The sequence below is a fragment of the Mizuhopecten yessoensis genome, unplaced genomic scaffold (assembly GCF_002113885.1).
Source record: "Mizuhopecten yessoensis strain PY_sf001 unplaced genomic scaffold, ASM211388v2 scaffold1539, whole genome shotgun sequence".
Classification (NCBI taxonomy): domain Eukaryota; kingdom Metazoa; phylum Mollusca; class Bivalvia; order Pectinida; family Pectinidae; genus Mizuhopecten; species Mizuhopecten yessoensis.
Window position 1 is genome coordinate 1,148,929 of NW_018404097.1, and position 27,339 is coordinate 1,176,267.

Here is a 27,339-nt window from a genome sequence, read left to right on the forward strand (position 1 = left end):
TAGAAGTAAAACAAATAAAACGATTAACTTAACGTCATTCTAAAAAAGCAAAACTAAGCAAAAAACAAAACCAAAAACACGACAAAATGTCATGAGAAACTTAAACGATTGGTTTTGTCTCAGGTAATTGTTAACGTGCTGACGCATATACATCTGTATATGAAATATGTTAATTATTAAAATCGTCTTTTAATTACACCAACAGGCTACAGACGAAACAGACCGACAGAATTAATTGTCCGGGGCACAATACGTCAAACAATATAATTGCGTGAACGTAGGGCTCATCCTCAATTTGATAGTATAAACATAAGGTAACTACTACACAGATAGTTCATCACAGGTAAACAGGTAAGACATTGAGCATAAGGTGACATCACCTGGCGGTACGTGACTTGATTAAAAACGCGCTTAGGTATAAGGTACAGTGATTTTAAAATGTTCAATGCGTATCCGTAAGACAAATTGGTGTCTCAATCGGTTCATTTTCATCCAAAGCAGAAGTAGCATTTAACACTGCCATGGAGGGAAGCGTTATAAACGAGGGATTTGAGATGTCGGAACAAAAGGAAAATATTAAGGTGATTATAATGTATCTTACGGGTTCCGTTTCCTTATTATTATCAATTTAGCAATTTTAGTCTTCTCTCCCTGGTGCTCTTAGAAGACTTATGAAAAATTAGGTCTAATTATATTCGCCCCATTTCAAGAAATGGGTACCAGTCGAAAGTGTTTCTGACACCGATTGTATTTTTAAAGAACATGGGGGGAAAGCTGCAGGAATTTTACTTAATGTCGGAAATATTTCAGCTCGACTAGTACACTTTTCAAAATCTATGGATGAATGCCTGTGACCTTTCTGATTATATTAAAACAGTTGTTCCATACATAATCTTCACTGTGGCGTTCCTGGTGTTTTAAACAGCTAGGTATGATCTACATGAGCATCATCTTTAGAGAATTTTAATGTTCCAAATTTTTCAGAAATTTTTATACATTAATTTTTGCTCTGTGTTGTGGCATAGCATTCATTATACTGTTTTAAGGAGAAGTATTCTGTTAATCGTTTTATACATCAAGTGATTTTCTATTGCATCATAACATTTGTTTGTTTAATATGATGTACATATGTAATAGTAATGGGTATTATTGTAAATTTAACTTATGAATATATAATATAATACAAATATATGATAATAATTCATTTTTAGCACAAGTGTTTAAGCAATTGACAGTATTTTCATTAAGCTTATATAATTGTCAGTATATACAAATTGTCATTGTTTACATTCTTTTCGTTTAATTAATGTTCTGTTGCCTAGATAATCTGTTTCTGTATTGGTCATATTTCTATCAAACAGAAAACGTCAATTAAGAATAGATAAAAAGGATTTCATGTAATTAATACTTTGCTACATTTGTTTTCTTATTTTCTTGCAATAGAAGAATTTATCATGTTTTTAGAGGATACTTCTAAAATTGTTATTACATTTATTTAGTTATTTTGTTTGAGTTTTTTAGAACATATTTGCTGTTTTAATGCAAGTTCCGGTTCTTCATCATCTCAAGTGATTTTGATTGTTGTGATATAAATATTAAATAATTTTTTAACCTCCAACTCTATAACTTTTGATTAATCAATCCACACTTAATCTGACTTACCATAGCCATTCACATGGATTTTTGATTTTATTTTTGCTTGGTCTTTTTGATTGTGTATAATAATGAAAAAATGGTTAATTGAGATCTAAGTTAAGCTAAGTATTCATAAATGTTGCTTTTCAAATTGGAGTTTAAATGTCTTTACTTTATGAATTGGTCAAAGGTTTAAATTTCAATTATTTTTTATAGATAAAAAATAATCTGAGTTATCTATGTTAAGCAACATGCCTAATCAAGCAAATCTAGTACTGACCTAATAAGAGGATGTATACACTATAATACATATTACCTAGGTCTTGTAGATACTATGTTTAAGCCCTGGTATTCAAGCATTCAAACTAAAAACCAATAACGTTGAATCTGAATAATATAAAACAATGGAAACCATCTATAAATTCAGAGTAAGGAAACTCAGCAAATCGACACAGAAAGCCAAACAAAGCACCGTATTTCCGTTTCTTTTATTTATTACACATACGTGGTTATCAATGTCTAAAGCGTTCCGATATAAAATGTAAACCGGGAAACTGTCACCCAGTCAAAGGACTAGGGGCCTTATGGGTTATTTTTGACCTCATAAAAAGTAAAATTTCAACTGGAATTTATTTACCAATTTCTGTTATAAACATCACATTGGTTTATAAAGGCTTTCTTTCTTGATGCAGATATTTTCCAATGCGCATGCGAACATACCCTACCAAAGCAACAAAATTGCGTGCTATGCAGAAATAGCCAATCTATGGTGTTTTGGACAGTTATCCTGTAGAAATGAAAGCATTCGCATGTGACAAACAAAAAATTCTTTCTATGAATGAACACTGGTATGACAATGTTTAAGCATATCAAATATCTATTTGTTTTGCGCATGCGGAGGCTGTCAAAAATTGAAGTGTTTTGTTAATTTCTTCAAAATGGCAAATTTTCAACCAAATAGCACATAACAGACGATATTCACGCATTTTATTATGAAAATGCTTGTTTATGTCTCTCTTTATAATGCCATATCTCCTAAACGATTTGTCGAATGAATTTGAAATTTCATATTTGCGTACTTTATTGATTCCAGATTGCGAATATAACAACTAATTCTAAAACCTCGATGAGACCGGATATGGCCCTGAACGCCCTAAGTCTTTTTCTTCCTTCACTGTAAGAATCCATTTTTGCCCGGCGTTAATGTTATTACTATGTAGGGTATGATGTGTACCTGTTTTCAACGTCGTTGTAAATTTGCCCTTATTATGAAGGACGAAAAAGGCAAAGTTGAACTGTGGTGAAAATTTCCCGGATTACAGTATGTTGAGAATAGCAACAGGGGGAAACGTGCCTTTAAAACCCTTTATAACGTAACATAATATCCACTGTATACTGTGGTAATAATTAATGGTGTACATTTACTAAATGTACCATTCAGTACGTACAACTGAAGACCGAGCTATCAAAAGTAAACACGATTATATTACGTTTGGAATCCGGTACTAACATCCTCGGCATGTCACAAACATCATAATTGAATGTTACGAACACCACATATCTTGACACATAATTAATAATTTCTTTCCAATAGGAATGTCGTTCTGCATAGGTGATCTTGTGGCAGCTACAGATCAAGTTATAGCCGTAAACGATATCTGTATGATATAACCTAGAACGCTTTTGATGTGAACCTGGAAATGTAAACAACACACCATGTCAGTCACTCATCACTTGATAAGTACGTACGAAATGGTACAGTAATCACATCTATGCATATATTTTTTTTATAAAAAATGATCCAATTTTTGTCGAAATTTGAGAATATTTACAGATTACCATGCTATGTTTCGTGTGTATAGTTTTTTCATCCTAAGAACGTGGATAAGAGACAATATCGGAAGTTTTTTTTTACTTATGTCTAGCCAATTTATGGCATTTATGGTACATCGTAATCTTATTGCATCATATTAAGATTAAATGGTAGTAATGTTATTTGTTTTTATTTTTAACTCGTATTACTTTTTTGGCCTAGGTATCTTAAACACATCGAACCTCAGGCTAAATTACTTGAGCCGAGGCAAATATGCCTTATATTGCAGATACAAATCAATTCCTTCATCAACAATTTAGTATTGATGACACAAAGGACATATAATTAGTACACGTGACAAAACAGCCATGACCATTTATGGTAATAGATGCGTTATCAAGTATCGTTTGTAATGCATATAGGACATGTGTTGTCAGGTTAACAATTAATGATTGTATATACAATGTCTAAACGATTTGAATGTTCATTTACATGCGAATTTTTATTTCATTTCCATGGAAATCAGCATGGAATAATTTCTCATGGAGAGGCGTTATACAAGTGCACAGTTTTAAGTTATCCAACAGTATCAGCAATGAAAACTAGAATCGTTTTCCGTTCATTTCAGTACCTCGATGTCCCTGCTACTAATGGAACTTCACCTAGTGTAGAAAAGCGACAGGGTTTTAAGGGATCCACTGAGAAAAGTGATGACGGTCAGCGCGTGCTTCCCGCCATTTCTACAACCATTCAAAAAGAGGAAGCAGAAACTGAACAGACGACGACAGATCTGATCTATAAGATCAGTTCCTATGTTCCTCCACATCTCACTCTTATGTTTGCCTTCCAGGTATGATATTTCCGTGAGATCTATTTATAGCATGGTTAAGGAAATAACGTTGTATTCAATTGTATGTTGTTACAGTGTAAATATATAAACTACCAACAGTCGCTTTAATTGGAAATCTATCGTCAATAAATAATTTGAAGACGACATGCTGCGTCTTTCATCAGGAAAAAGAGAGATAGCGTTATGCAGCTGCATGTTTTTAGCGATGTTATGTAAAGTGTCGTTTTCAGTGCCAAAATAACACTACTTTACTTGGAAGTGAAAACAAACATGTAGGTTTACAGCAGAATGTTATCAAATTATTCAAAGGAGAAAAAGAAAAAAAATACGGATGAAAACAGAGTGTTTGTTGGAAGTGCAGGTCTACAATTTATGTCTAAAATATCACGATTTTTTGTAATCATAGCTAGGATGTTTCCAATACATTTGCGATGACAGTTGTTGATTTATTTCATTTATAATCAATTCACCGTTACTTGCTTTATTTGATCTCCAGCAAGCCCTGTTGTCTATATCGGGCTCCCTGGCTGTGTCCCTACTAGTGGCCGAGGTGGTATGTGCTGAGGACAACGATGAATTTAAAGCCAAACTTCTCAGTTCCACATTGTTTATGAATGGTCTTACCACCTTCTTGATGGTCACACTTGGTATACGGTCAGTCAGCAATGCTTGTTCGCTCCAACAGTTTATGATATTACTGCTAACCCTTTAAACATTTATTTTTTTAGAAATCCTATAATTTAAAATGATATGTATTGTTTGAAAATAAACTTAGGATTACATGCTGTTACTCATATTCACTCTGACGATTTATAATGTGTGCATTATATTGTTATATATTTATTATTGTTTTAGTTTGTACTTTATTTAAATCATGATTTCTTAATTGAGTATTTTAATGTAAATAAAAAAACTATACAGAAAAGGTAATGCATGGAAAGCAAAGTATGTGTAAGATACTGTTAAGGCCAACAGTGCTAACCTTACCACTCACTAGAAAACATGATTACTTTACACAAAACTATATAGGAGTTAGTAAATCAATTTATCCGAACGGAAGTTCAAGACCTGTTTTGCACGTTTAACAATTCTTCTCTTTATACACGTTTCTGAAATAATAATATAATAAAGAGGTCAGTACAGGCCCCTGTCTTATTTGTCTTCCATCTGTTTAGAAATCTATTTGACTTGTAACTCACACCTTTTTTGAGCTGCCTTGTTGTGGTCTTTAGCATGGTCGATATTAACTTATCAAAACATGAATCTGAACTAAATGCGTTTATTTGTGCCTAACTGTAACACAATGCGATCTATGTTTGTCGAGGAAATCAGCTATATATTGTTTATAAAAATTATTTGCCAGTATTCAGGATCAGGCAACCGGTTTTGTATGTTTTCTGTTTTGTCATTATAACAGATTACCGTTGTATCAGGGCGCTACCACTGATTACGTGGCACCACTACTCGCTATGTCACAGCTAGACACAGGCAGATGTAACGGTACCCGGCCAATCACTGGTAAGGTGAGACATATATTATATCACTGGTAAGGTAAGACATCTATACCATATCACTGGTAAGGTGAGACATATATTCTATATCACTGGTAAGGGTAGACATCTATACCATATCACTGGTAAGGTTAGACATCTATACTATATCACTGGTAAGGTAAGATATCTATACTATATCACTGGTAAGGTGAGACATATATTATATCACTGGTAAGGTAAGACATATATACTATATAACCGGTGATGATAGACATCTGTTATATATCACTGGTAAGGTGAGACATATATTATATCACTGGTAAGGTAAGACATCTATACCATATCACTGGTAAGGTAAGACATCTATACTATATCACTGGTAAGGTTAGACATCTATTATATATCACTGGAAAGGTTAGACATCTATACCATATCACTGGTAAGGTGATACATATATTATATCACTGGTAAGTTAAGACATCTATACCCTATCACTGGTAAGGTTAGGCATCTATTGTATATCACTGGTAAAGTTAGACATCTTTTATATATCACTGGTAAGGTAAGGCATCTATACTTTAATACTGGCAAGGTTAGACATCTATACTATATCAATGGTAAGGTGAGACATCTATACCATATCACTGGTAAGGTTAGACATCTATTATATATCACTGGTAAGGTTAGACATCTATTATATATCACTGGTAAGGTTAGACATCTATACCATATCACTGGTAAGGTGAGACATATATTATATCACTAATAAGGTAAGGTTCTATACTATATCACTGGTAAGATTAGACATCTTTTGTATATCACAGGTAAGGTTTAACATCTATACTATATCACTGGTAAGGTTAGACATCTATTGTTTATCACTGGTAAGGTTAGACATCTATTATATATCACTGGTAAGGTTAAACATCTATACTATAATCCTGGTAAGGTAAGACATCTATACTATAATACTGGTAAGGTTTAACATCTATACTATATCGCTGGTAAGGTTAGACATCTATTGTTTATAACTGGTAAGGTTAGACATCTATTATATATCCCTGGTAAGGTTAGACATCTATACTATATCAATGGTAAGGTTAGACATCTATTATATATCACTGGTAAGGTTAAACATCTATACTATAATACTGGTAAGGTTAAACATCTATACTATAATACTGGTAAGGTAAGACATCTATACTATATCACTGGTAAGGTAAGACATCTATTATATATCACTGGTAAGGTTAAACATCTATACTATAATACTGGTAAGGTTAGACATCTATACTATATCACTGGTAAGGTGAGACATCTATTATATATCACTGGTAAGGTTAAACATCTATACTATATCACTCGTAAGGTGAGACATCTATACTATAATACTGGTACGGTTAGACATCTATACCATATCACTGGTAAGGTAAGACATCTATACTATAATACTGGTACGGTTAGACATCTATACCATATCACTGGTAAGGTGAGACATATATTATATCACTGGTAAGGTAAGACATCTCTACTATAATACTGGAAAGGTTAGACATCTATACTATATCACTGGTAAGGGAAGACATCTATTATATATCACTGGTAAGGCAGGATATCTATACTTTATCACTGGTAAGGTTAGACATCTATACCATATCACTGGTAAGGTTAGACATCTATACCATATCACTGGTAAGGTTAAACATCTATACTATATCACTGGTAAGGTTAGACATCTATACTATAATACTGGTAAGGTAAGACATCTATTATATATCACTGGTAAGGTTAGACATCTATTATATATCACTGGTAAGGTTAGACATCTTTACTATATCACTGGTAAGGTTAGACATCTATACCATATCACTGGTAAGGTAAGACATCTATACCATATCACTGGTAAGGTTAGACATCTATTGTATATCACTGGTAAGGTAAGACATCTATACCATATCACTGGTAAGGTAAGACATCTATACCATATCACTGGTAAGGTTAGACATCTATACCATATCACTGGTAAGGTTAGACATCTATTGTATATCACTGGTAAGGTAAGACATCTATACCATATCACTGGTAAGGTAAGACATCTATACCATATCACTGGTAAGGTTAGACATCTATACCATATCACTGGTAAGGTTAGACCTCTATTGTATATCACTGGTAAGGTAAGACATCTACACCATATCACTGGTAAGGTAAGACATCTATACTATAATACTGGTAAGATTAGACATCTATACCGTAAGGTGAGACATATATTATATCACTGGTAAGGTAAGACATCTATACCATATCACTGGTAAGGTTAGACATCCATTGTATATCACTGGTAAGGTAAGACATCTATACCATATCACTGGTAAAGTAAGACATCTATACTATATCACTGGTGAGATAAGACATCTATTATATATCACTGGTAAGGCAGGACATCTATACTATGTCACTGGTAAAGTAAGACATCTATACTATATCACTGGTGAGATAAGACATCTATTATATATCACTGGTGATGTATGACATCTATACTATATCACTGGTAAGGTTAGACATCTATTCTATATCACTGATAAGGTTAGACATCTATTCTATATCACTGGTCACTGGTAAGGGTAGAAATCTATTCTGTATCACTGATATGGGAAGGCATCTATTTTAAATAACTGGCATGGGTAGACATCTATTTTATATCACTGGTAAGGGTATACATCCATTATATATCGCTTGAAGGGTAGACGTCTATTCTGTATCACTGATATGGGAAGACATCTTTTCCTTATCACTGGTAAGGGTCAACATCTGTTCTGTATCACTGGTAGTGGTAGACATCTATTGTATATCACTGGTAAGGGTAGACATCTATTGTATATCACTGGTAAGGGTAGACATCTATTGTATATCACTGGTAAGGGTAGACATCTATTCTATATCACTGGTAAGAGAAGACATCTATTTGATATCACTGGTAAGATAAGACATCTATTCTATATCACTGGTAAGATAAGACATCTATTTGATATCACTGGTAAGGTAAAACAGCTATCATTATGCCATTGGTAATCTTGATATATTGATTCACATTGATATAATTGATAAGGTTAGCATATTATATTATTGGTAAGACTAAGCATAATGACTATGCAATGTCTTAGATATCAGGATTTCTGGATAGATGTGTGTTGTTCACTATTAAACTGTATAGTCAGGGTTTTCCACAGGAAAAACCTCAATCTACGCTTAGTTATTCTCAAACTAAGATAATGTTTTGTCTACTGTGTTTAAATGCTTATTGATTTCGTCTTAAGCCTTTGATTGAATGGGAAGCATCATGACTGACACAGCATGTTGTGCAGTAAACACTTCCTGAAAAACAGGTTTCACCTCATTTTCATGAGCTTCTATGTTTAGTCTTGCGCTTTGATCTTTTGTCTTCTTCATTCTTATGGTTTACTTTGTCGTTGTGTGTTGACAATGTTTTATATTATGTCCTTTTGTATTTACGCTGTGATATATTTTTCCTTTTGTGTTGAATCTGGTTTTTTTTTAATTGTAACTTTTGAATATAGTTTTTATTTTACCAGTAACTGATTATCAAATGCTGATACAGTACATAACACTATAATTATATCATATAATGACGCTCTGATAAAATTTCTGCCTGAATTGTAGTTAATTTTGGAATACACTTCTATGTTTGTAATCTGATACAATTCATTTTGTAAGATATAATCTTTATACATACGTATTTGCATTAAAAATTCTTTGTCATATTTTCACATGAACATAACCTATATATTAACACTTATGTATACCGATGCTGCATTCGTATTCGCATTCCAGTATATTACACTGTTGTGAAACACATTATTATTGTTTGTAGTTTTCAACAACATTACAAACACAACGGAGACAAAATTCCCAGAGGGTTCCGACGAAATTATACTTCACTCAATACAAGCAGTAAGTTTATCGTACTTCACTCAATACAAGCAGTAAGTTTATCATTTATCACGCTTCACTCAATACAAGCAGTAAGTTTATCATACTTCACTCAATACATGCAGTAAGTTTATCGTTTATCATACTTCACTCAAGACAAGCAGTAAGTTTATCATTTATCATACTTCATTCAATACAAGCAGTAAATTTATCATACTTCACTCAATACAAGCAGTAAGTCTATCGTACTTCACTCAATACAAGCAGTAAGTTTATCGGACTTCACTCAATACAAGCAGTAAGTTTATCATTTATCATACTTCACTCAATACAAGCAGTAAATTTATCATTTATCATACTTCACTCAATACAAGCAGTAAATTTATCATACTTCACTCAATACAAGCAGTACGTTTATCATACTTCAATCAATACAAGCAGTAAGTTTATCATACTTCAATCAATACAAGCAGTAAATTTATCATTTATCATACTTCACTCAAGACAAGCAGTAAGTTTATCATTTATCATACTTCATTCAATACAAGCAGTAAATTTATCATACTTCACTCAATACAAGCAGTACGTTTATCATACTTCAATCAATACAAGCAGTAAGTTTATCATACTTCACTCAATACAAGCAGTAAATTTATCATTTATCATACTTCACTAAATACAAGCAGTAAGTTTATCATTTATCATACTTCACTCAATACAAGCAGTACGTTTATCATACTTCAATTAATACAAGCAGTAAGTTTATCATACTTCACTCAATACAAGCAGTAAGTTTATCATACTTCACTCAATATAAGCTGTATGTTTATCATACTTCACTAAATACAAGCTGTATGTTTATGGTATGTTACTCCATTCATTTATGCTTTATTATACAGTTAACGACATCCATGATTCACGTAAACATTCTGATGTTGATTATACCTGTACATGAATAGAATTAAAATAGAATTGACACCTTATACACCTTAATACTTTATAATAACCTATATTTTGAAATCCGAAGAAGATTTTTGCTCTTAATGTTGTCGGCTTTATTTGAAATATTTCAAGGCTAAATCTTGCTGCATTTGTAACAGCCAAAATTAAGTTTTTATTAAATGAGCAATTTATTGTAATATTGTGTAATTAATTACAATTTAATATAGTATATAACTTAATGGAAATGTGGTTTCCATATGTTACCTCAAAATATTTATTACCTTGAAACTTACGGCTGATAGTAAGTGTTACGTATGTATTACCTGACAAAACGAAAGGTTGCAGCCGACGACTTAAACTGTTTGAATAAAAAGGATTTTGTAAGATATAATTAAAAACCTCCCTTCATTATTGAAACATAGACATTATATTAATAATTATGCCGATTTAAATAATGTTATTTACGCTCTCTTAATTATTGAAACATGGAGAATAAAGAAATTTTGATTTACAGCTACTTACTATATTAAAAAACACTTAGACTCGATTCATAAATCTCATATTACATTTAAAAAATCATGTAAAACTCTATTTTTTCGCTGTATTTAGTGATGTAAATAACAGAAAAAAACCGATGATATAATTATGACGATAAAATAACCAAAAATGTACACATTTATGATAGTACTAGTAACCACAGATAATAAAGTTTGCAGATTGAGGATGTAAAAGATGGTATTTTACAGTAAGGTACAACCTTAAAAGACCAAAACTAAAATTGACACACCTATGTATTTCAGTTACAAGGCAGTTTATTGGCCGCTGGTGCTGTCCATTTTTTGTTAGGAGCGACTGGATTGGTTGGATTTTTGCTGCGATTTATTGGACCAATAACTATCGTCCCAACCATTCTTCTCATTGGTATATACATGACAAAAGCAGTAATAAAGTTTGCCCAAGTCAACTGGCCGCTGTCTTTGATGTACGTTGTATTTATTTACTAATATATGCACATACATGGTCAACTTGTATTTCTTTGTATAATTTGTTACGTATGGAACGTTATTTTCATTGATGCTTGATACATCACCATCAACTGATTGACGTTCACGGCTGTTTGAGTGAAATGTTAGAAAATAAATGTCAAACGCAATATTACCCGTTATTCTTAAAGCGACATGACACAAGTAATGTCAGCTGGAAACAAAAATTAAAGTAAGCCTAACTATTAATGTTTTATACCATATTTCTTATTTTTATTATGCTTAAACAGATTATTGCAATTAAATGGATAGCGAACGTTCCAAACTCGCTCAATGTGCTACAAATACAAACTTTTGTCTCTTACTTAAACCTTCCCATTAATACTCAGCCGAACGGAAGATAGTACTATCACAACATCATCTCTTTTTTAGGACATGTGCCATAGCCATTATACTCTCCTTGTACTTAGCTAAGATGAAAACTCCCTTACCGATGTGGTCAAGGAAGAAATCCTGGCATGTCATTCGCTACCCACTTCATCAGGTGTTCGCTGTAAGTATATCTCTGTGAATGGCGTTATATCGCAATGATACAACATTTCGGTTAACTACATGAGGTTCAGTCTTTGCCTACAAAATTATTATACTGTTGGCTGGTAACTTAAGCCTATACATTATGAAGGGCGAAAGTTTCCCAGCATACATTATTCGGTAATTTCAGTCTATACATTATTCAGTAATTTCAGTCTATACATTTCTCGGTAATTTCAGTCTATACATTATTCGGTAATTTCAGTCTATACATTATTCGGTAATTTCAGTCTATACATTTCTCGGTAATTTCAGTCTATACATTATTCGGTAATTTCAGTCTATACATTATTCGGTAATTTCAGTCTATACATTTCTCGGTAATTTCAGTCTATACATTATTCGGTAATTTCAGTCTATACATTATTCGGTAATTTCAGTCTATACATTTCTCGGTAATTTCAGTCTATACATTATTCGGTAATTTCAGTCTATACATTATTCGGTAATTTCAGTCTATACATTTCTCGGTAATTTCAGTCTATACATTATTCGGTAATTTCAGTCTATACATTATTCGGTAATTTCAGTCTATACATTATTCGGTAATTTCAGTCTATACATTATTCGGTAATTTCAGTCTATACATTATTCGGTAATTTCAGTCTATACATTATTCGGTAATTTCAGTCTATACATTATTCGGTAATTTCAGTCTATACATTATTCGGTAATTTCAGTCTATACATTATTCGGTAATTTCAGTCTATACATTATTCGGTAATTTCAGTCTATACATTTTTCGGTAATTTTAGTCTATACATTATTCGGTAATTTCAGTCTATACATTATTCGATAATTTCAGTCTATACATAAATCGGTAATTTCAGTCTATACATTATTCGGTAATTTCGGTCTATACATATTTCGGTAATTTCAGTCTATACATTATTCGGTAATTTCAGCCTATATATTATGAATTCGATATGGAATAGCCCGCCTTCTCTGATTTGATTTGCGCTCCGCGTCTCTGCAATAAAACAGTGTTTGTGACAGTTTAACCACTAAATACCTCCACAAATCTCAAAGTATCGTTAAGGTACCCCTAATTAGTAAACTATCATAAGACATACCTTTACATGGCGTTGTTTATATATCAGATTGCCGCCTTTCTCATTTAGATTAATTAATTAAACTTAAGAAGCTGAACTTGCTATCTCAGTGATGACAAGGTTTATGTCTCTGTTTAATGTATTGTTATTACTTCTTAAGACTCTAATGAAACGTACAACACATTTTCATAAAATATTTGTCAATGATGCATCTTTGAGTCCAAGGGTAACACATCGATAACATATCTTCTTTCAGAGAAAGTAACAGAGCACACCTGGAATTTCGAAAATAAATAAATATGTATGACTACACATATAGATGTTTATGTATGACAGATCCTGATAGCGTTGGTGGTAGGTTGGGTGATGTGTGCAGTCCTTACGACGGCCGGGATGTTCAGTATGGACAGGGATCATAAGGACTTCTACTCCCGAACAGATGCAAGGACGGACATTGTCCAAAGAGCTAGCTGGTTCCACTTTCCGTACCCCGGTAAGTTGCACTAAACAAAAAGCCATCTGACTCTAGTCGTTATAGATTAGTTAAACTATACATACCCTGGTTAGCAGAACCTAACAACTCGGTTCTAATTTCCATGATCTTATACGTGCCTAATCAAAAACAAACTGGTTCTTCTGTTCTTTTCCCATTACGTAGAACTAAAACAAATGGCTGGCTGATTCTACTTTTTACATATGAATGGTTTCAGCTCCATACGTTGTCACACAACACTAAGCAGAATTGTGGAACCATGATAATACGTCGTAGGGTATATTAGAAAATTTTGTGATATTAAGTTTAAGACAGAAACTGGTATATCCAAAATTGTCGAGTCCAAAACTGCGGAAGGCTCAAGTTTTTGCCACTCTTAGAATTACACATCAGCACACTTCCATATTTTCTAGTGTTGGAAATTGTCACAATTTGATCACTTCTTTTAATCAGGTCAGTTTGGACCAATGAGGTTTGACGTCTCAGTGTTTGTTGGCTTTATGGTGGCAACTATTGTTTCCATCCTTGATTCCATTGGCGATTACTACGCATGTGCCTCAATCTGCAAAGTCCCTCCTCCCCCTGCACACGGTGTTAACAGAGGTATCGCCATCGAGGGGTTCTGCTCCGCGTTATCTGGTGTTATCGGGTGTGGGCATGCCACCACCACTTACGGAGGTAACATCGGAGCTATCGGACTGACACGGGTAAGTGTTGGTTATGTCACGCTTAGGTTGCAATGTATTCAGTAAACAGTAGTCTATGAAGAGCGCCAAAACATGTTGGTCTTTCCGGACCACCAGCATTTTCTTTTCGATTTCCTTTTACAATAGTTCGTGATCTCCTTTCTTTTAGATTGCTTTTCATCCATTCCCCCGGGTATCGTTTTGTAACGACTCATAATATGATTTGATTTTGACCTGTTATATTTTGACATGTTATTATTTTTCTTGATGGAATAAGCTAAATGCAAATATTTTAACTTTTATGGGAATATAACCATACTATGTAATGCTTTATATTTAACGATGCAATGTCTAAATGTACCGTACCAAAATAGAGAAACTCGTCCTTTTCATTCTTTGTACAGAAATTATTAATCCCTTTTTCATTACTATTTCAAGATTCGGTACTTGAACAATATTTTTTAAATATACTGATCTACATTTTATTCCTATTATATGTTTAAGGTAGCTAGCCGTTATGTATTCATGGCAAATAAACTGAGCTACATTTTATTCCAATTCTATGTTTAAGGTAGCCAGCCGTTACGTATTCATGGCAGTTGCACTTATCTATATCATATTTGGTCTCATCGGGAAAGTATCCGCCGTTTTCATCACCATACCGTATCCGGTGCTAGGTGGCGTTCTCATGGTCATGTTTGGTGCCTTCAATGGAGTAGTTCTGTCCAATCTGCAGGCTGTCAGTCTATCATCCACTCGGAACCTCACCATCATAGGTACAGCCCTGTTCGTAGGCTTGATGGTACCTCAGTGGGTTAAAGACTACGACAAGCCTATCAACACAGGTACACATCTTCTATTGGAGGGAAATTATTTCGTCGCCATAATAACTTTCAGCAATTAAATTCCACTTTCTTCTATGATAAGACACTTGTTTAATATTTCTTTGATAGTTCCTGACCATCCGCCACAATTTCTTTGATTTTACTCGCGACACGGCTGTTGTCACTTGTGGTGATGGAAACAGAACTGGTTTTTATTCCTGTTTGTGTTTCTTTGGTTTTCTAGTTTCCATGGTTATTCCACGATTATTCATAATGTCCTATTTCCTATTATGATGTGAGGTATGGTCGGTTCCTGGTGTTGTCTTCCCTTCCGTTTTGGTTTCTCTCAGATAACGTGCCTTTCCTTCCCTTTTGAATTGGTGTCTCTGCGGTTCCTGGTATTGTCATTCCTTTCGTTTAAGTGTCTCCTCGTATCTTGTACTTGCCTTTTCATAATCATGATGTAAATGTCTTGCTTTAATTTGCTTAACTGTAAGGTGAATACACATTGTAGCACAATCTGTAAGCTTCTTATAAGCATATATGAATTAGATTTATGTTTGAGGATTTCATTTTCTTAACATATCCCTATACATTAGATACCATTAATACTTAGATATATTATGATGTTAAATACTCCTTAACCTAAGAGTATTGACTTGATTAAGAACACGGTATACCTGAAAATCAAACGCATTTATACACAAATAGAAAATTCAAAATATACGAAATTTAAGGTATCTTCAGTCAAGTATTGTAGTATGTTAAAATAATAAACAACACTCACTTAATTAAACTGAAATGTTTAACTGTATAAGTTCATTCGTGTTACGTAATATCTATATAAATATTTACAATTGTGTTCTGATATTCTCTGACATCATCTTTAGGAAACACTATAAAGGGGACTAACTCTGTCAGTTTTATTGTTCTGTTCGGTTCGGTTGAAATCAAGTGTCGATTGTGTTTGTGTAAAAGTATAATAAATGCATGTATGTACCATTCTCACAGGAAACAAAGACGCAGATGATGTGATTACGATGTTGCTAGGCAACCCAAACCTAACGGGAGGTGTACTTGCCTGCTTCCTTGATAATACAATACCTGGTAGGTACTTAATAAGATGGTGCCATAATAGATATTAACAATTATTTTTACAACGTTATAATCATTCGATTTCTTAACAGTTTTGTTTTATTTATGTTTTGTTTTGTTTTTGTCTGGTTAACAATATTAAAGATACTGTTTATATCTATGACAATATAAATACGAAACCTACTTGAAAGATGATGCATCGGTTGCAGTTATTAGGAGGCAGACATGAGTATTTAACACAGACCACACACTTAACAATAAAACGGAATATCGAGGTATTCCACCATGAAACGGACTAAAGTAAAGTAACACAGCAAACTCCGAGAACTGTAATATTGCCTACTTGTTTACAATTTTCCGTCTTTTGACTTTCTATAGCAAATTCGCCCTGCCAGTATACTAGCCTGTAGTGTAAACGTTTTTGTTTTGGTATGTTAACGTATTGTCCTCTCGTTCAAGATCAAAAATAGAATTGTAGCAGAACAATTATTTCCAATTCCATTTTAAAGAATAAACTCGCATGACACATAATCAAACATAATTTGCTATCTGAACTATTCCTATATAATGAAATGTTTCAGGTACGAGGGAAGAGCGGGGCCTTGCGGCCTGGGAAGCTCTAGAAGATAATCCATCGGCAAATTATTCGGAGGGTTACGAGGTATACAACCCTTTGTTCTTTGACAAAGTGAAGCACTTCAAGATACTCAAATTTCTGCCTTTCATGCCTGCTCCACAAGTCAAGGGCTTAAAAAGAAAGAGATTCTTGTCCCTAGATCTGGGAAACCACCATGGCATGACCGGCGCCTATACTACTACAAGATGAGGGCAACTGCTTTTCTATTACTTGGTGATATGTTGCTTTAAATTTCTAGTGATTGCCATTGGTGCGTGTATTTTTTCATAAAAAAACTGTAATTATAATGGAATAAACAGTTACGATACCAAAGCCAGTATACACATTGTATTAAATGGTATCTTTACAATAGCATAGATGTTTCTGATATTGAGTGAACGTTAATTGTAATAATGAAGTTATATTTTTCCATAATCGCTCTCATTTTTTAATTAATTTCTTAATGGTGTTACAACTATTGAAATGTGTATCGGATAACCTCTCAGGATTGACACCCGAAAAAAAGCCGATGAACTCGAGACAAAACCATCTCCGAATAGATGGTTACCATAAACTGTAGGCTAACCAATCACACATAGTTTATTTATGTGGTATAGAACCTGTCGACCTTAACATTAAAGGGTTGTCAGCTTGTACCTTGCCTCTACCTGCACGAACAATATAAATATAAGTAAGCATGAGCATTTCCATATTCACTACCAGAAGCTTGATATCTTAAGTTCACTGTTAAGCATATGAAAAGTGAACTTGACAGCGCTTTTGTTAACCGACAACTTCATTGCTTCTCTACTTTTATGTACATCTTTATTTTAACCAGACATTGCCAAATAACATAACATGTGTATGTATATGTCAATATTGATTCGTTTGAACAGCATGATGACGGTTTGACTAAATGTACCTACATAAAATGGGCCAAATTAGTACGAAGCATCGTAAATATCTTCAATCTCTTGTCTTTTCAATTGTCTTTCATTGGTGGTATTAGTCGAACGTTCATGTCCTTAAAAATAGCAATTACCGCTATATTTCCTTTACAGAGTAAAATATTACCAACCATAACCTGGGAACGATCTTTAACACTGTACGCTGTGCGTTTCATGTGTCTATATCAGAGAACGAACACATCAAAGAACAGCCTATTAATCGATATTGATTTACAACGAGCTACAAAAATCGATATGTCTAGAACGCAATACAACACCAACACCAACAGTTAAAGATTAAGGTCCATGCCTCGACTTGTTTGTCATGCTCAATTCATTGCATTACAATCGTCTAATGATTGTATAAAAACCTCGCCATAATCGGATATACTGCTTGTGTCACCGTTGGGAACAGAAGTATCTTAGCAACACGGATGTTGAGTACAGTGTTACAAAGGTGTATAGTAATGATTAAGGCTAATACTGTTCTGATGAGCCTGTCCAAAGAAATGACAATGATGTGAACAATTAAAATGATTTCTCAATTAAAACGATTTCTCTAAGGATTTATTTCATATAGTTTATTAAAAGATGTGCTAAATTATAAATACAAGTGAAATATTTGTAACAAATTTCGTTTGAATTCTTTGAAGAATTGGCCTTTATACATTTCCCCCTGAGAGTTAAGACGCCGATGTCAACGAGTAGAATATTACACGGAAGTGACAAGACGTAGAATGGAATAAACCCTTCTTCGAAACTTAGTGGAAGCCATCGATTCCTGTTCGGGATATGTGGGTAGTGATTTGTGGCCATGGTGACGGGTACAGAGGCCTGGGTAGGCCGGGTGGACATAGTCATTCATGGGTAAAATGATTGTCAACACTGATCGCGCTGTGCAGTGGTGTTCTGAGAGAATCTGATCGATCTGTGAGTTGGAACGCTAATACGGTTTATTGATTTTGCATGAATGAAGCAGACACCCACTTAGTCGGATACTTGTCTACATGTGTAGGCACGGGGACCTCCTGAGCACATTGGAACTCGTTCCTGTATGGAGATAACGTTACCTACATTGAGGATCGTAAAGTCTGAATACCATTAATGTGGTAAACTTGACATGTACAGATATATATGACTTATTCAGAGACAAATCATGCATCACAGATTATAGGTAATGTTTTGACTACCGTTGCATCACTACGATTCGGCTTAGTAAGACATCCACGTGTAAAGTATGCTTTATCGATGATCTAATAACTAGGCATGTGTGTGTGACAGTTAATGACTAGTGGATGAGGGAGTTCTAGAATATACTCGTTACATTGTCTACGTCAACACATTGGTTATTCCTTATTATATACGCAGGGAGGACGGATGTACATAAGTGTTCTACCTAATATGAAATGCTAATGTACCATGTACAGCGACACAAAATTGAAAATTTACATTCCGTACACCATAAAGGGAGAATGAGTATACTGTACTGATGCTGTTTCTGGTTTTGAAAAAACTAATCTAGTCTTATCACGTGTCATTTATTAGGCAGTTTTCGGTACCTCTTTGTAACTTAACCGGACCATTTTTGAAGTTCGCGTACTTAGTCTGGATTTAAAACTGCTTTGGAGTCTAGCAACTTTCTTCTGTACTGTCAGTGTTGTGGCAATAATGGCAGATGAAGTAATCAATGGTAATGAGCACGTGTCTATCTGTTTCCTGTGTCAAGACGACTTCCGGGACCCACGTCTACTTGAGTGCTACCACACGTTCTGCTTTAAATGCATCAAGACGTACCTCGACATCAACAGCCGCGGAGGTATGTACAAATGTCCTTTGTGTAAGGTCGAAATGAAGGTTCCTTTGCTTGGAGCCATGGGTCTGGAAAAGAACCATTACACCGAGTCAAAAAACTCAGATCTGCGTGCTGGCACAAACTGTGATATTTGCCAGCAGAGAACGCCAAAGATGACCCACTGCTACCAATGTGAACAGAATATGTGCGAGTCATGCGTCGCGTATCATGCCAGGGTGGAGTCCACTAAAGATCATAACACAGGGGAGATAACCGAACCCGACCGTCCGAGAGATCGACATATTGTACGCTGCTTCATACATAACGCCGAAATGCAATATTACTGTGAGGAATGTAAGGAACTGATTTGTCTCGACTGTAATATGACGTCGCATAAGCTTCACCCGTGCAAGGAAGTGGGTGAGGCTGCTGTGTCGTATCGGACGGAGCTCGCCGAAGAATTAAAGAAAGATGAGTATAAGAGTCACTTAAAAGAACTATCGAAGGGTAACAAGGAGGTACAAATAGACAAAGAGAAAGCAATAGCTCTTTTAGATAAACAAAAGACAGACATTCAAAAACATTTGGAAATTATACGGCTTGAGGTTATGCAGCAATTTATAGACGATGAAGATCAAGTATCCAAAAGTCCAAAAGGAGACGAGGATGAAGAAACGAAAGATGACAAGTTCAAGTCATTTGCAGATATATATTTCCTAACCTCTCAAATGTTAGACCAAGCAGACGATACAGTGATTGTGGAACACGGTGCCAAGTTGCTTGACAGTCTTCGAACGATGAAAACATCGGGCGAGAATTCCAAAGCTATGAGAAGAAAAAACATGTCATTTCAACCAGGAACCTTGAATAAGGAGCTTTTACGAAGGATGTTTGGTAAAATAACCTTTACTGAAAAATGAACAGTGAAATGGAACAGATATTAGTTTGTTTTAATGTGATGAACAAGGACGTTTACTAAAGGCGTATTGTGGTGTTAGCTGTATCATTGGCCTGCCTCACATAAGACCTGTGTGTACCAGCTTACCCCTGGTTAAACAGCATATTTATCAAATTTCACTGTTGCTTTGATGCTTATAGTGCATTACATGTCCATGTCGTTCACCTCGGCTAAATAGAACAATCTTGCGGAATAACTCAACATATATTTTTATTAGAATAACCAGCGTTTGATCAATATCTAAAGTATGTTTTCATACCACTGCTCATACAGAGTGTCCTCTAAAGGCTACTGTGTAGGTTCAGAAATCCACCATCACCGGAAAAACGGTTTACATGTTTTTTTAGAACTTTTCACGGCAATGATTCGTCCAATGAAGCTGCGAGATATTATCAAGTTTATGCTTAATGTGCTTCAAATCAATAATATCACATAAGGTCCGGGTTACATGTTTGTTTAATTAATTGTTTAGCAAACATTGTTAAGTGGACCTAGTTATTCAAAACTCCACGAACACGCAAGTATTTAAATGATTTCTCTGAAGAGAAAAATTTGTAAAAAATAATGAGACAATGAACAAACGGGCCAATGCCTAACTATATTTAGGTTTCTCTATATCCCTTTCATGAAGAGTGGCCTATTGCTGTGTAGTAATTATGAAATTGATCGCTGGATTTATTATAACGATACAGCTGATATACTACTAGTATATTGCGTGGAAACACTGTATGGATACAAAGCGAATGAATCAGAAAAAAAGCCGCTCGCTACATCAATGATTCGCCACATTATTATTTTTCTACAATTTCCTATTCTTTTGAATCCAGATAAGAATTTGCTTTTTCAAAACACACACTATTTTATTGGATGTAAACTAAATTAACCCCAGAAAATCCTCCCTTCCTCATTGTTACCGTCATTTGTTCATGAAAAATCAATATGGTCTCGGAGAGAAAGTGATTGTTATGATATCTTTCCTTTTAGATTGATACCAAGACGGATATCCGTTTTACCATTAACTTTGAGCATGTGGAATATTCTAGAAACCATGAGAGTATCGTCGTCCATTAGTGTTTCTAAGAAATTAATTATTCCTGGTATACCCTGATATCATCCTTTATGTTTCAGTATTGTTGAGGGAGGTAAAGATGGTCTCGGAGAGAAAGTGATTGTTCTGATATCCTACCTTTTAGATTGTCACCGACACGGATTCCTGTTTATTACATATATTGAGTATGTGGGATAATCTAGGAACCATGAGAGTAATGCCGTCCATTTATGTTTCTAAGAAATTAATTATGCATGATATACTCTGACATCCTCCCTTGTGTTTCAGTGTTTGTGAGGGCAGTTAAGATTAAGACCAAGCTTCTAAAAGCTATAGAAATGCATATGAATATATCGAGATATACATCAATCCGCCCGAAGAAGCCCTAGAAGGCAGAAAGGCCTAGCGGACGATCTGAAAGATTTTTTTTTTATTCGAAATATATATATCGAGCCAAAATTGTAATGGCATACGATAAACTTCATTAAAAATATTATTGCCATGAATTGACATAAATGTTTATGTTGTAATTATTTATCTGTATCATTATATGTAAAGGATAATCTTGCCGTAGACTTAAATTTATCATAGACAGAATTATTAAGACACGTAACGTGCAAAATGACAGAAACTCCGGTAAAACAGACGTTTTTCTAACTGTATTGAACTCGTAGGTATAGCATTACCATAAATATAATCAATCGATTGACTTTAATTATACATCGTGAGAGACGCGAAATATTTCGATTGCGATAGCCTTTATTAGTGACTTAACATGAGCAAACTAAAGGGGCATTAAAATACATAGCTAGATTTATAGTTCAGACCTAGAACAATCAATTTATTATTATAATTTGTGTATGAGAATGTTGCTATGATTATAAGAAATCAGGTTTGTAGTGTTTTGGATTTAAAAATAAAATGAAACTGAGGACAGTAACAAAAACAATAAAACAACAAAGACCACGTCATATGTTGTAGATCGTGAGTATAAATCAATCATATTTAAGTGTAAAAGACAGCATGAATGTTCACAAAAATATAGGACATCTTCGAAATAAAAAGAAACACCTTAAAATGACTCTTAAATGATATACCAGTTCGTCAATATATGTTCATCTAAATTGGTCTAAATCATTTCTTTTAAAAAAAACTTTTTTTCGTGTGTGGCTCTCCGTATTAAGAAACGGAAGTTTTAAATAGTTGCTTTCTATTTTTGTAATTCTAGTAATTTTGTATTACAGGCATAGATTCCAAATGGATAACATAGAATATCAGTATGCGTCTGTATTTCATTATCGTTGTGAGTAATTTGGTACGAATGTCAATTGTAAATTATGTATACCTCATAATACGTTAATGCATCATTTATCTTTCACGTATATGTAATCTATTTCGATTGGCAAGTACAATTAGTAAATAAGATTGACATCAATAATTCAAAGATGAACATGTTGTACGTGAGTAAACTCCGTCAGCTGTAAATTTTACATTTCAGCTGGTTGATTCAGATTAAAGGAGACTTTCTAATCTGTAATTTAATTGGGTAATTTATACAACCCCGATTCAGCGAGTATAACATAACAAGCAATACCAAACAAAGTCTCTCCATATAACCTGACGTTGGGACAAATTCTGATTGTACAGTCTATGAAAAATAGTAATGCAAATATGATTTGCATTTTGCGTTTTGTTTATGCTAATTAATTGTTTGTACTTAATCATCTGTGGTTACTGGATATGTGTGTCAGTGGTATCACGAGTAGAGTAAGAGAAAACTTTCTAACCAGCAAAATCAAGTTTTAAAACTTATCAATTATTCTAATCTTTGACCCAACATTTCAGATTTCATCTTCATTGAATTCAATGATTATTTGTGCGGTGAATAAGTATGTTTATAATTAAATTTATTCTGAATAGTTCTTTTGTATTTGTTCTCTATTCTATTGTTAATATCTAGATCGGAAGACTTTTTAAATGTTAACATTATTCAGAATTCAGGTCCAAACTGGACTGTTGTCCCTCTGATATTAGACTGATTGGAAAGGATATGTAAATGAATTAAAGAACGACGAGAGTGAAAATCATTTCAAACCATATTGAGATGGTATAATGACGTACAAGCTAAAAGGAGTAAACAATAGCAATGTTGGACAAAGGCAGGGTAGACTTTCAGAATGTGTCAATGTTGCTTGAACTTATGACTCAACTTGAAGACCAATAGCAAGGAACTGAAACAAAATAAGTAGGCATTCCCAGAACTTTTACTGAGAATGTTTGTTAAAAGTATCTTCGCTGTAAACACTGAAATGGAACATGGAACGGTCCTGTACTGTGTAAGGGGCATGCATGTTAAATGTGTTTTGAATACAAAAACCGAAACGGTCTCACTTTTCATACCGCTTAGATGTAGTGTGAGCTATATTACTGTCGTGCATCTATATATGGATGCAGAAATAGGGAGGAAAAAATCAATATCAAATAAAATAAGTGAACATTTGAAATATTTTCTCTTGTAAATGGTATGTTTTATCTTTATTATAGGGATTTAGTTCCAACAAATTCTTTTCGTTTGGTATACACTATGTTAATACCATATCACACCTCAATCACTGGCCATACTAAACATGATTTATACAAGTTGTCCTACCACGTTATACTATATCACACCTCAATCACTCGCCATACTAAACATGATTTATAAAAGTTGTCCTATCACGTTATACCATATCACACCTCAATCACTCGCCATACTAACATGATTTATACAAGTTGTCCTCCCACGTTATACCATATCACAGCTAAATCACTCGCCATAGTCTTACCACGTTATACAATATCACAGCTAAATCACTCGCCATACTAAACATGATTTATACAACAAATTGTCCTACCGTTATACCATATCACACCTCAATCACTCGCCATACTAGACATGATTTATACAACAATTTGTCCTACCACGTTATACCATATCACCCCTCAATCACTCGCCATACTAAACATGATTTATAAAAGTTGTCCTACCACGTTATACCATATCACTCCTCAATCACTCGCCATACTAAGCATGATTTATACAAGTTGTCTTACCACGTTATACAATATCACAGCTAAATCACTCGCCATACTAAACATGATTTATACAAGTTGTCCTACCACGTTATACCAAATAACACCACAATCACTCGCTATACTAAACATGATTTATACAAGTTGTCCTACCACGTTATACCATATCACAGCTCAATCACTCGCCATACTAAACATGATTTATACAACAAGTTGTCCTACCACGTTATACCATATCACACCACAATTACTCGCCATACTAAACATGATTTATACAAGTTGTCCTAACACGTTATACCATATCACAGCTCAATCACTCGCCATACTAAACATGATTTATACAAGTTGTCCTACCACGTTATACCATATCACACCACAATTACTAGCCATACTAAACATGATTTATACAAGTTGTCCTACCACGTTATACCATATCACACCTCTATACTCGCCATACTAAGCATGATTTATACAATTTGTCCTACCACGTTATACAGTATCACACCACAATTAATCGCCATACAAAACATGATTTATACAAGTTGTCCTACCACGTTATACCATATCACACCTCAATCACTCACCATACTAAACATGATTTATACAATTTGTCCTACCACGTTATACCGTATCACACCACAATTAATCGCCATACAAAACATGATTTATACAAGTTGTCCTACCACGTTATACCATATTACACCTCAATCACTCGCCATACTAAACATGATTTATACAAGTTGTCCTACCACGTTATACCATATCACACCACAATTACTCGCCATACTAAACATGATTTGTACAAGTTGTCCTACCACGTTATACCATATCACACCACCATCACTAGCCATATTAAACATGATTTATACAAGTTGTCCTACCACGTTATACCATATCACAACTCAATCACTCGCCATACTAAACATGACTTATACAAGTTGTCCTACCACGTTATACCATATCACAGCTCAATCACTCGCCATACTAAACATGATTTATACAAGTTGTCCGACCACGTTATACCAAATCACACCACAATCACTCGCCATACTAAGCATGATTTATACAAGTTGTCCTACCACGTTAGACCATATCACAACTCAATCACTCGCCATACTAAACATGACTTATACAAGTTGTCCTACCACGTTATCCCATATCACAGCTCAATCACTCGCCATACTAAACATGATTTATACAAGTTGTACTACCACGTTATACCATATCACACCTCAATCACTCGCCATACTAAACATGATTTATACAAGTTGTCCGACCACGTTATACCATATCACACCACAATCACTCGCCATACTAAGCATGATTTATACAATTTGTCCTACCACGTTATACCATATCTCACCTCAATCACTCGCCATACTTAACATGATTTATACAAAAAGTTGTCCTACCACGTTATACCATATCACAGCTCAATCACTCGCCATACTAAACATGATTTATACAACAAGTTGTCCTACCACGTTATACCATATCTGACCTCAATCACTCGTCATACTAAACATGATTTATAAAAGTTGTCCTCCCACGTTATACCATATCACACCTCAATCACTCGCCATACTTAACATGATTTATACAACAAGTGGTCCTACCACGTTATACCATATAACACTTCAATCACTCGTCATACTAAACATGATTTATACAAGTTGTCCTCCCACGTTATACCATATCACAGCTAAATCACTCGCCATACTAAACATGATTTATACAACAAGTTGTCCTACCACGTTATACCATATCACAGCTCAATCACTCGCCATACTAAACATGATTTATACAACAAATTGTCCTACCACGTTTTACCATATCACACCACAATTACTCGCCATACTAAACATGATTTATACAAGTTGTCCTACCACATTATACCATATCACACCTCAATCACTCGCCATACTAAAAATGATTATACAACAAGTGGTTTATACAACAAGTTCTCCTACCACGTTATTCCAAATCACAGCGCAACCACTCGCCACTCTAAACATGATTTATACAAGTTTTCCTACCACGTTATACAATATCACAGCTCAATCCCTCGCCATACTAAGCATGATTTATAAAAGTTGCCCTACAACGTTATACCATATGACTTATACAAGTTGACCTACCACGTTATACAATATCACAGCTCAATCCCTCGCCATACTACACATGATTTATACAAGTTGGCCTACCACGGTATACCATATAACACCTCAATCACTCTACCACGTTATACCATATCACACCTCAATCACTCGCCATACTAAACATGATTATACAACAAGTGGTCCTACCACGTTATACCATATAACACCTCAATCACTCGTCATACTAAACATGATTTATACAAGTTGTCCTACCACGTTATACCATATAACACCTGAAACACTCGCCATACTAAGCATGATTTATACAAGTTGTCCTACCACGTTATACCATATCACACCTTAATCACTCGGCATACTAAACATGATTTATACAAGTTG

At 34.3% G+C, this 27,339-nt stretch overlaps 2 protein-coding genes across 2 annotated transcripts; both read left to right on the top strand.

Annotated features, from left to right (window-relative positions):
* The first annotated feature begins 359 nt into the window (after nucleotides 1–359).
* On the top strand, nucleotides 360–17,254 carry LOC110464754 (solute carrier family 23 member 1-like). The gene is made up of 12 exons (XM_021520126.1): nucleotides 360–581; nucleotides 4,077–4,298; nucleotides 4,795–4,952; nucleotides 5,716–5,816; nucleotides 9,684–9,763; nucleotides 11,485–11,666; nucleotides 12,100–12,220; nucleotides 13,647–13,803; nucleotides 14,257–14,510; nucleotides 15,061–15,334; nucleotides 16,325–16,420; nucleotides 16,990–17,254. The coding sequence occupies exons 1-12, from the start codon at nucleotides 522–524 to the stop codon at nucleotides 17,232–17,234; spliced, it is 1,950 nt and encodes a 649-aa protein (XP_021375801.1). The 5' UTR covers nucleotides 360–521; the 3' UTR covers nucleotides 17,235–17,254.
* A 2,385-nt stretch (nucleotides 17,255–19,639) lies between these two features.
* On the top strand, nucleotides 19,640–20,683 carry LOC110464166 (transcription intermediary factor 1-beta-like). Its single transcript, XM_021519240.1, has one exon. It carries the CDS (start codon nucleotides 19,640–19,642, stop codon nucleotides 20,681–20,683), a length of 1,044 nt encoding a protein of 347 aa, XP_021374915.1.
* Nucleotides 20,684–27,339: the final 6,656 nt, after the last annotated feature.

What these genes read in the sequence shown, in the direction of transcription:
- LOC110464754 (XM_021520126.1), top strand. Translation starts at nt 522, where the DNA reads ATGGAGGGAAGCGTTATAAACGAGGGATTTGAGATGTCGGAACAAAAG. An exon ending in AACAAAAGGAAAATATTAAG is followed by an intron (nt 582 to 4,076) that starts GTGATTATAATG and finishes CGTTCATTTCAG; the next exon opens with TACCTCGATGTCCCTGCTAC. An exon ending in CGGTACCCGGCCAATCACTG is followed by an intron (nt 5,817 to 9,683) that starts GTAAGGTGAGAC and finishes TATTGTTTGTAG; the next exon opens with TTTTCAACAACATTACAAAC.
- LOC110464166 (XM_021519240.1), top strand. Translation starts at nt 19,640, where the DNA reads ATGGCAGATGAAGTAATCAATGGTAATGAGCACGTGTCTATCTGTTTC.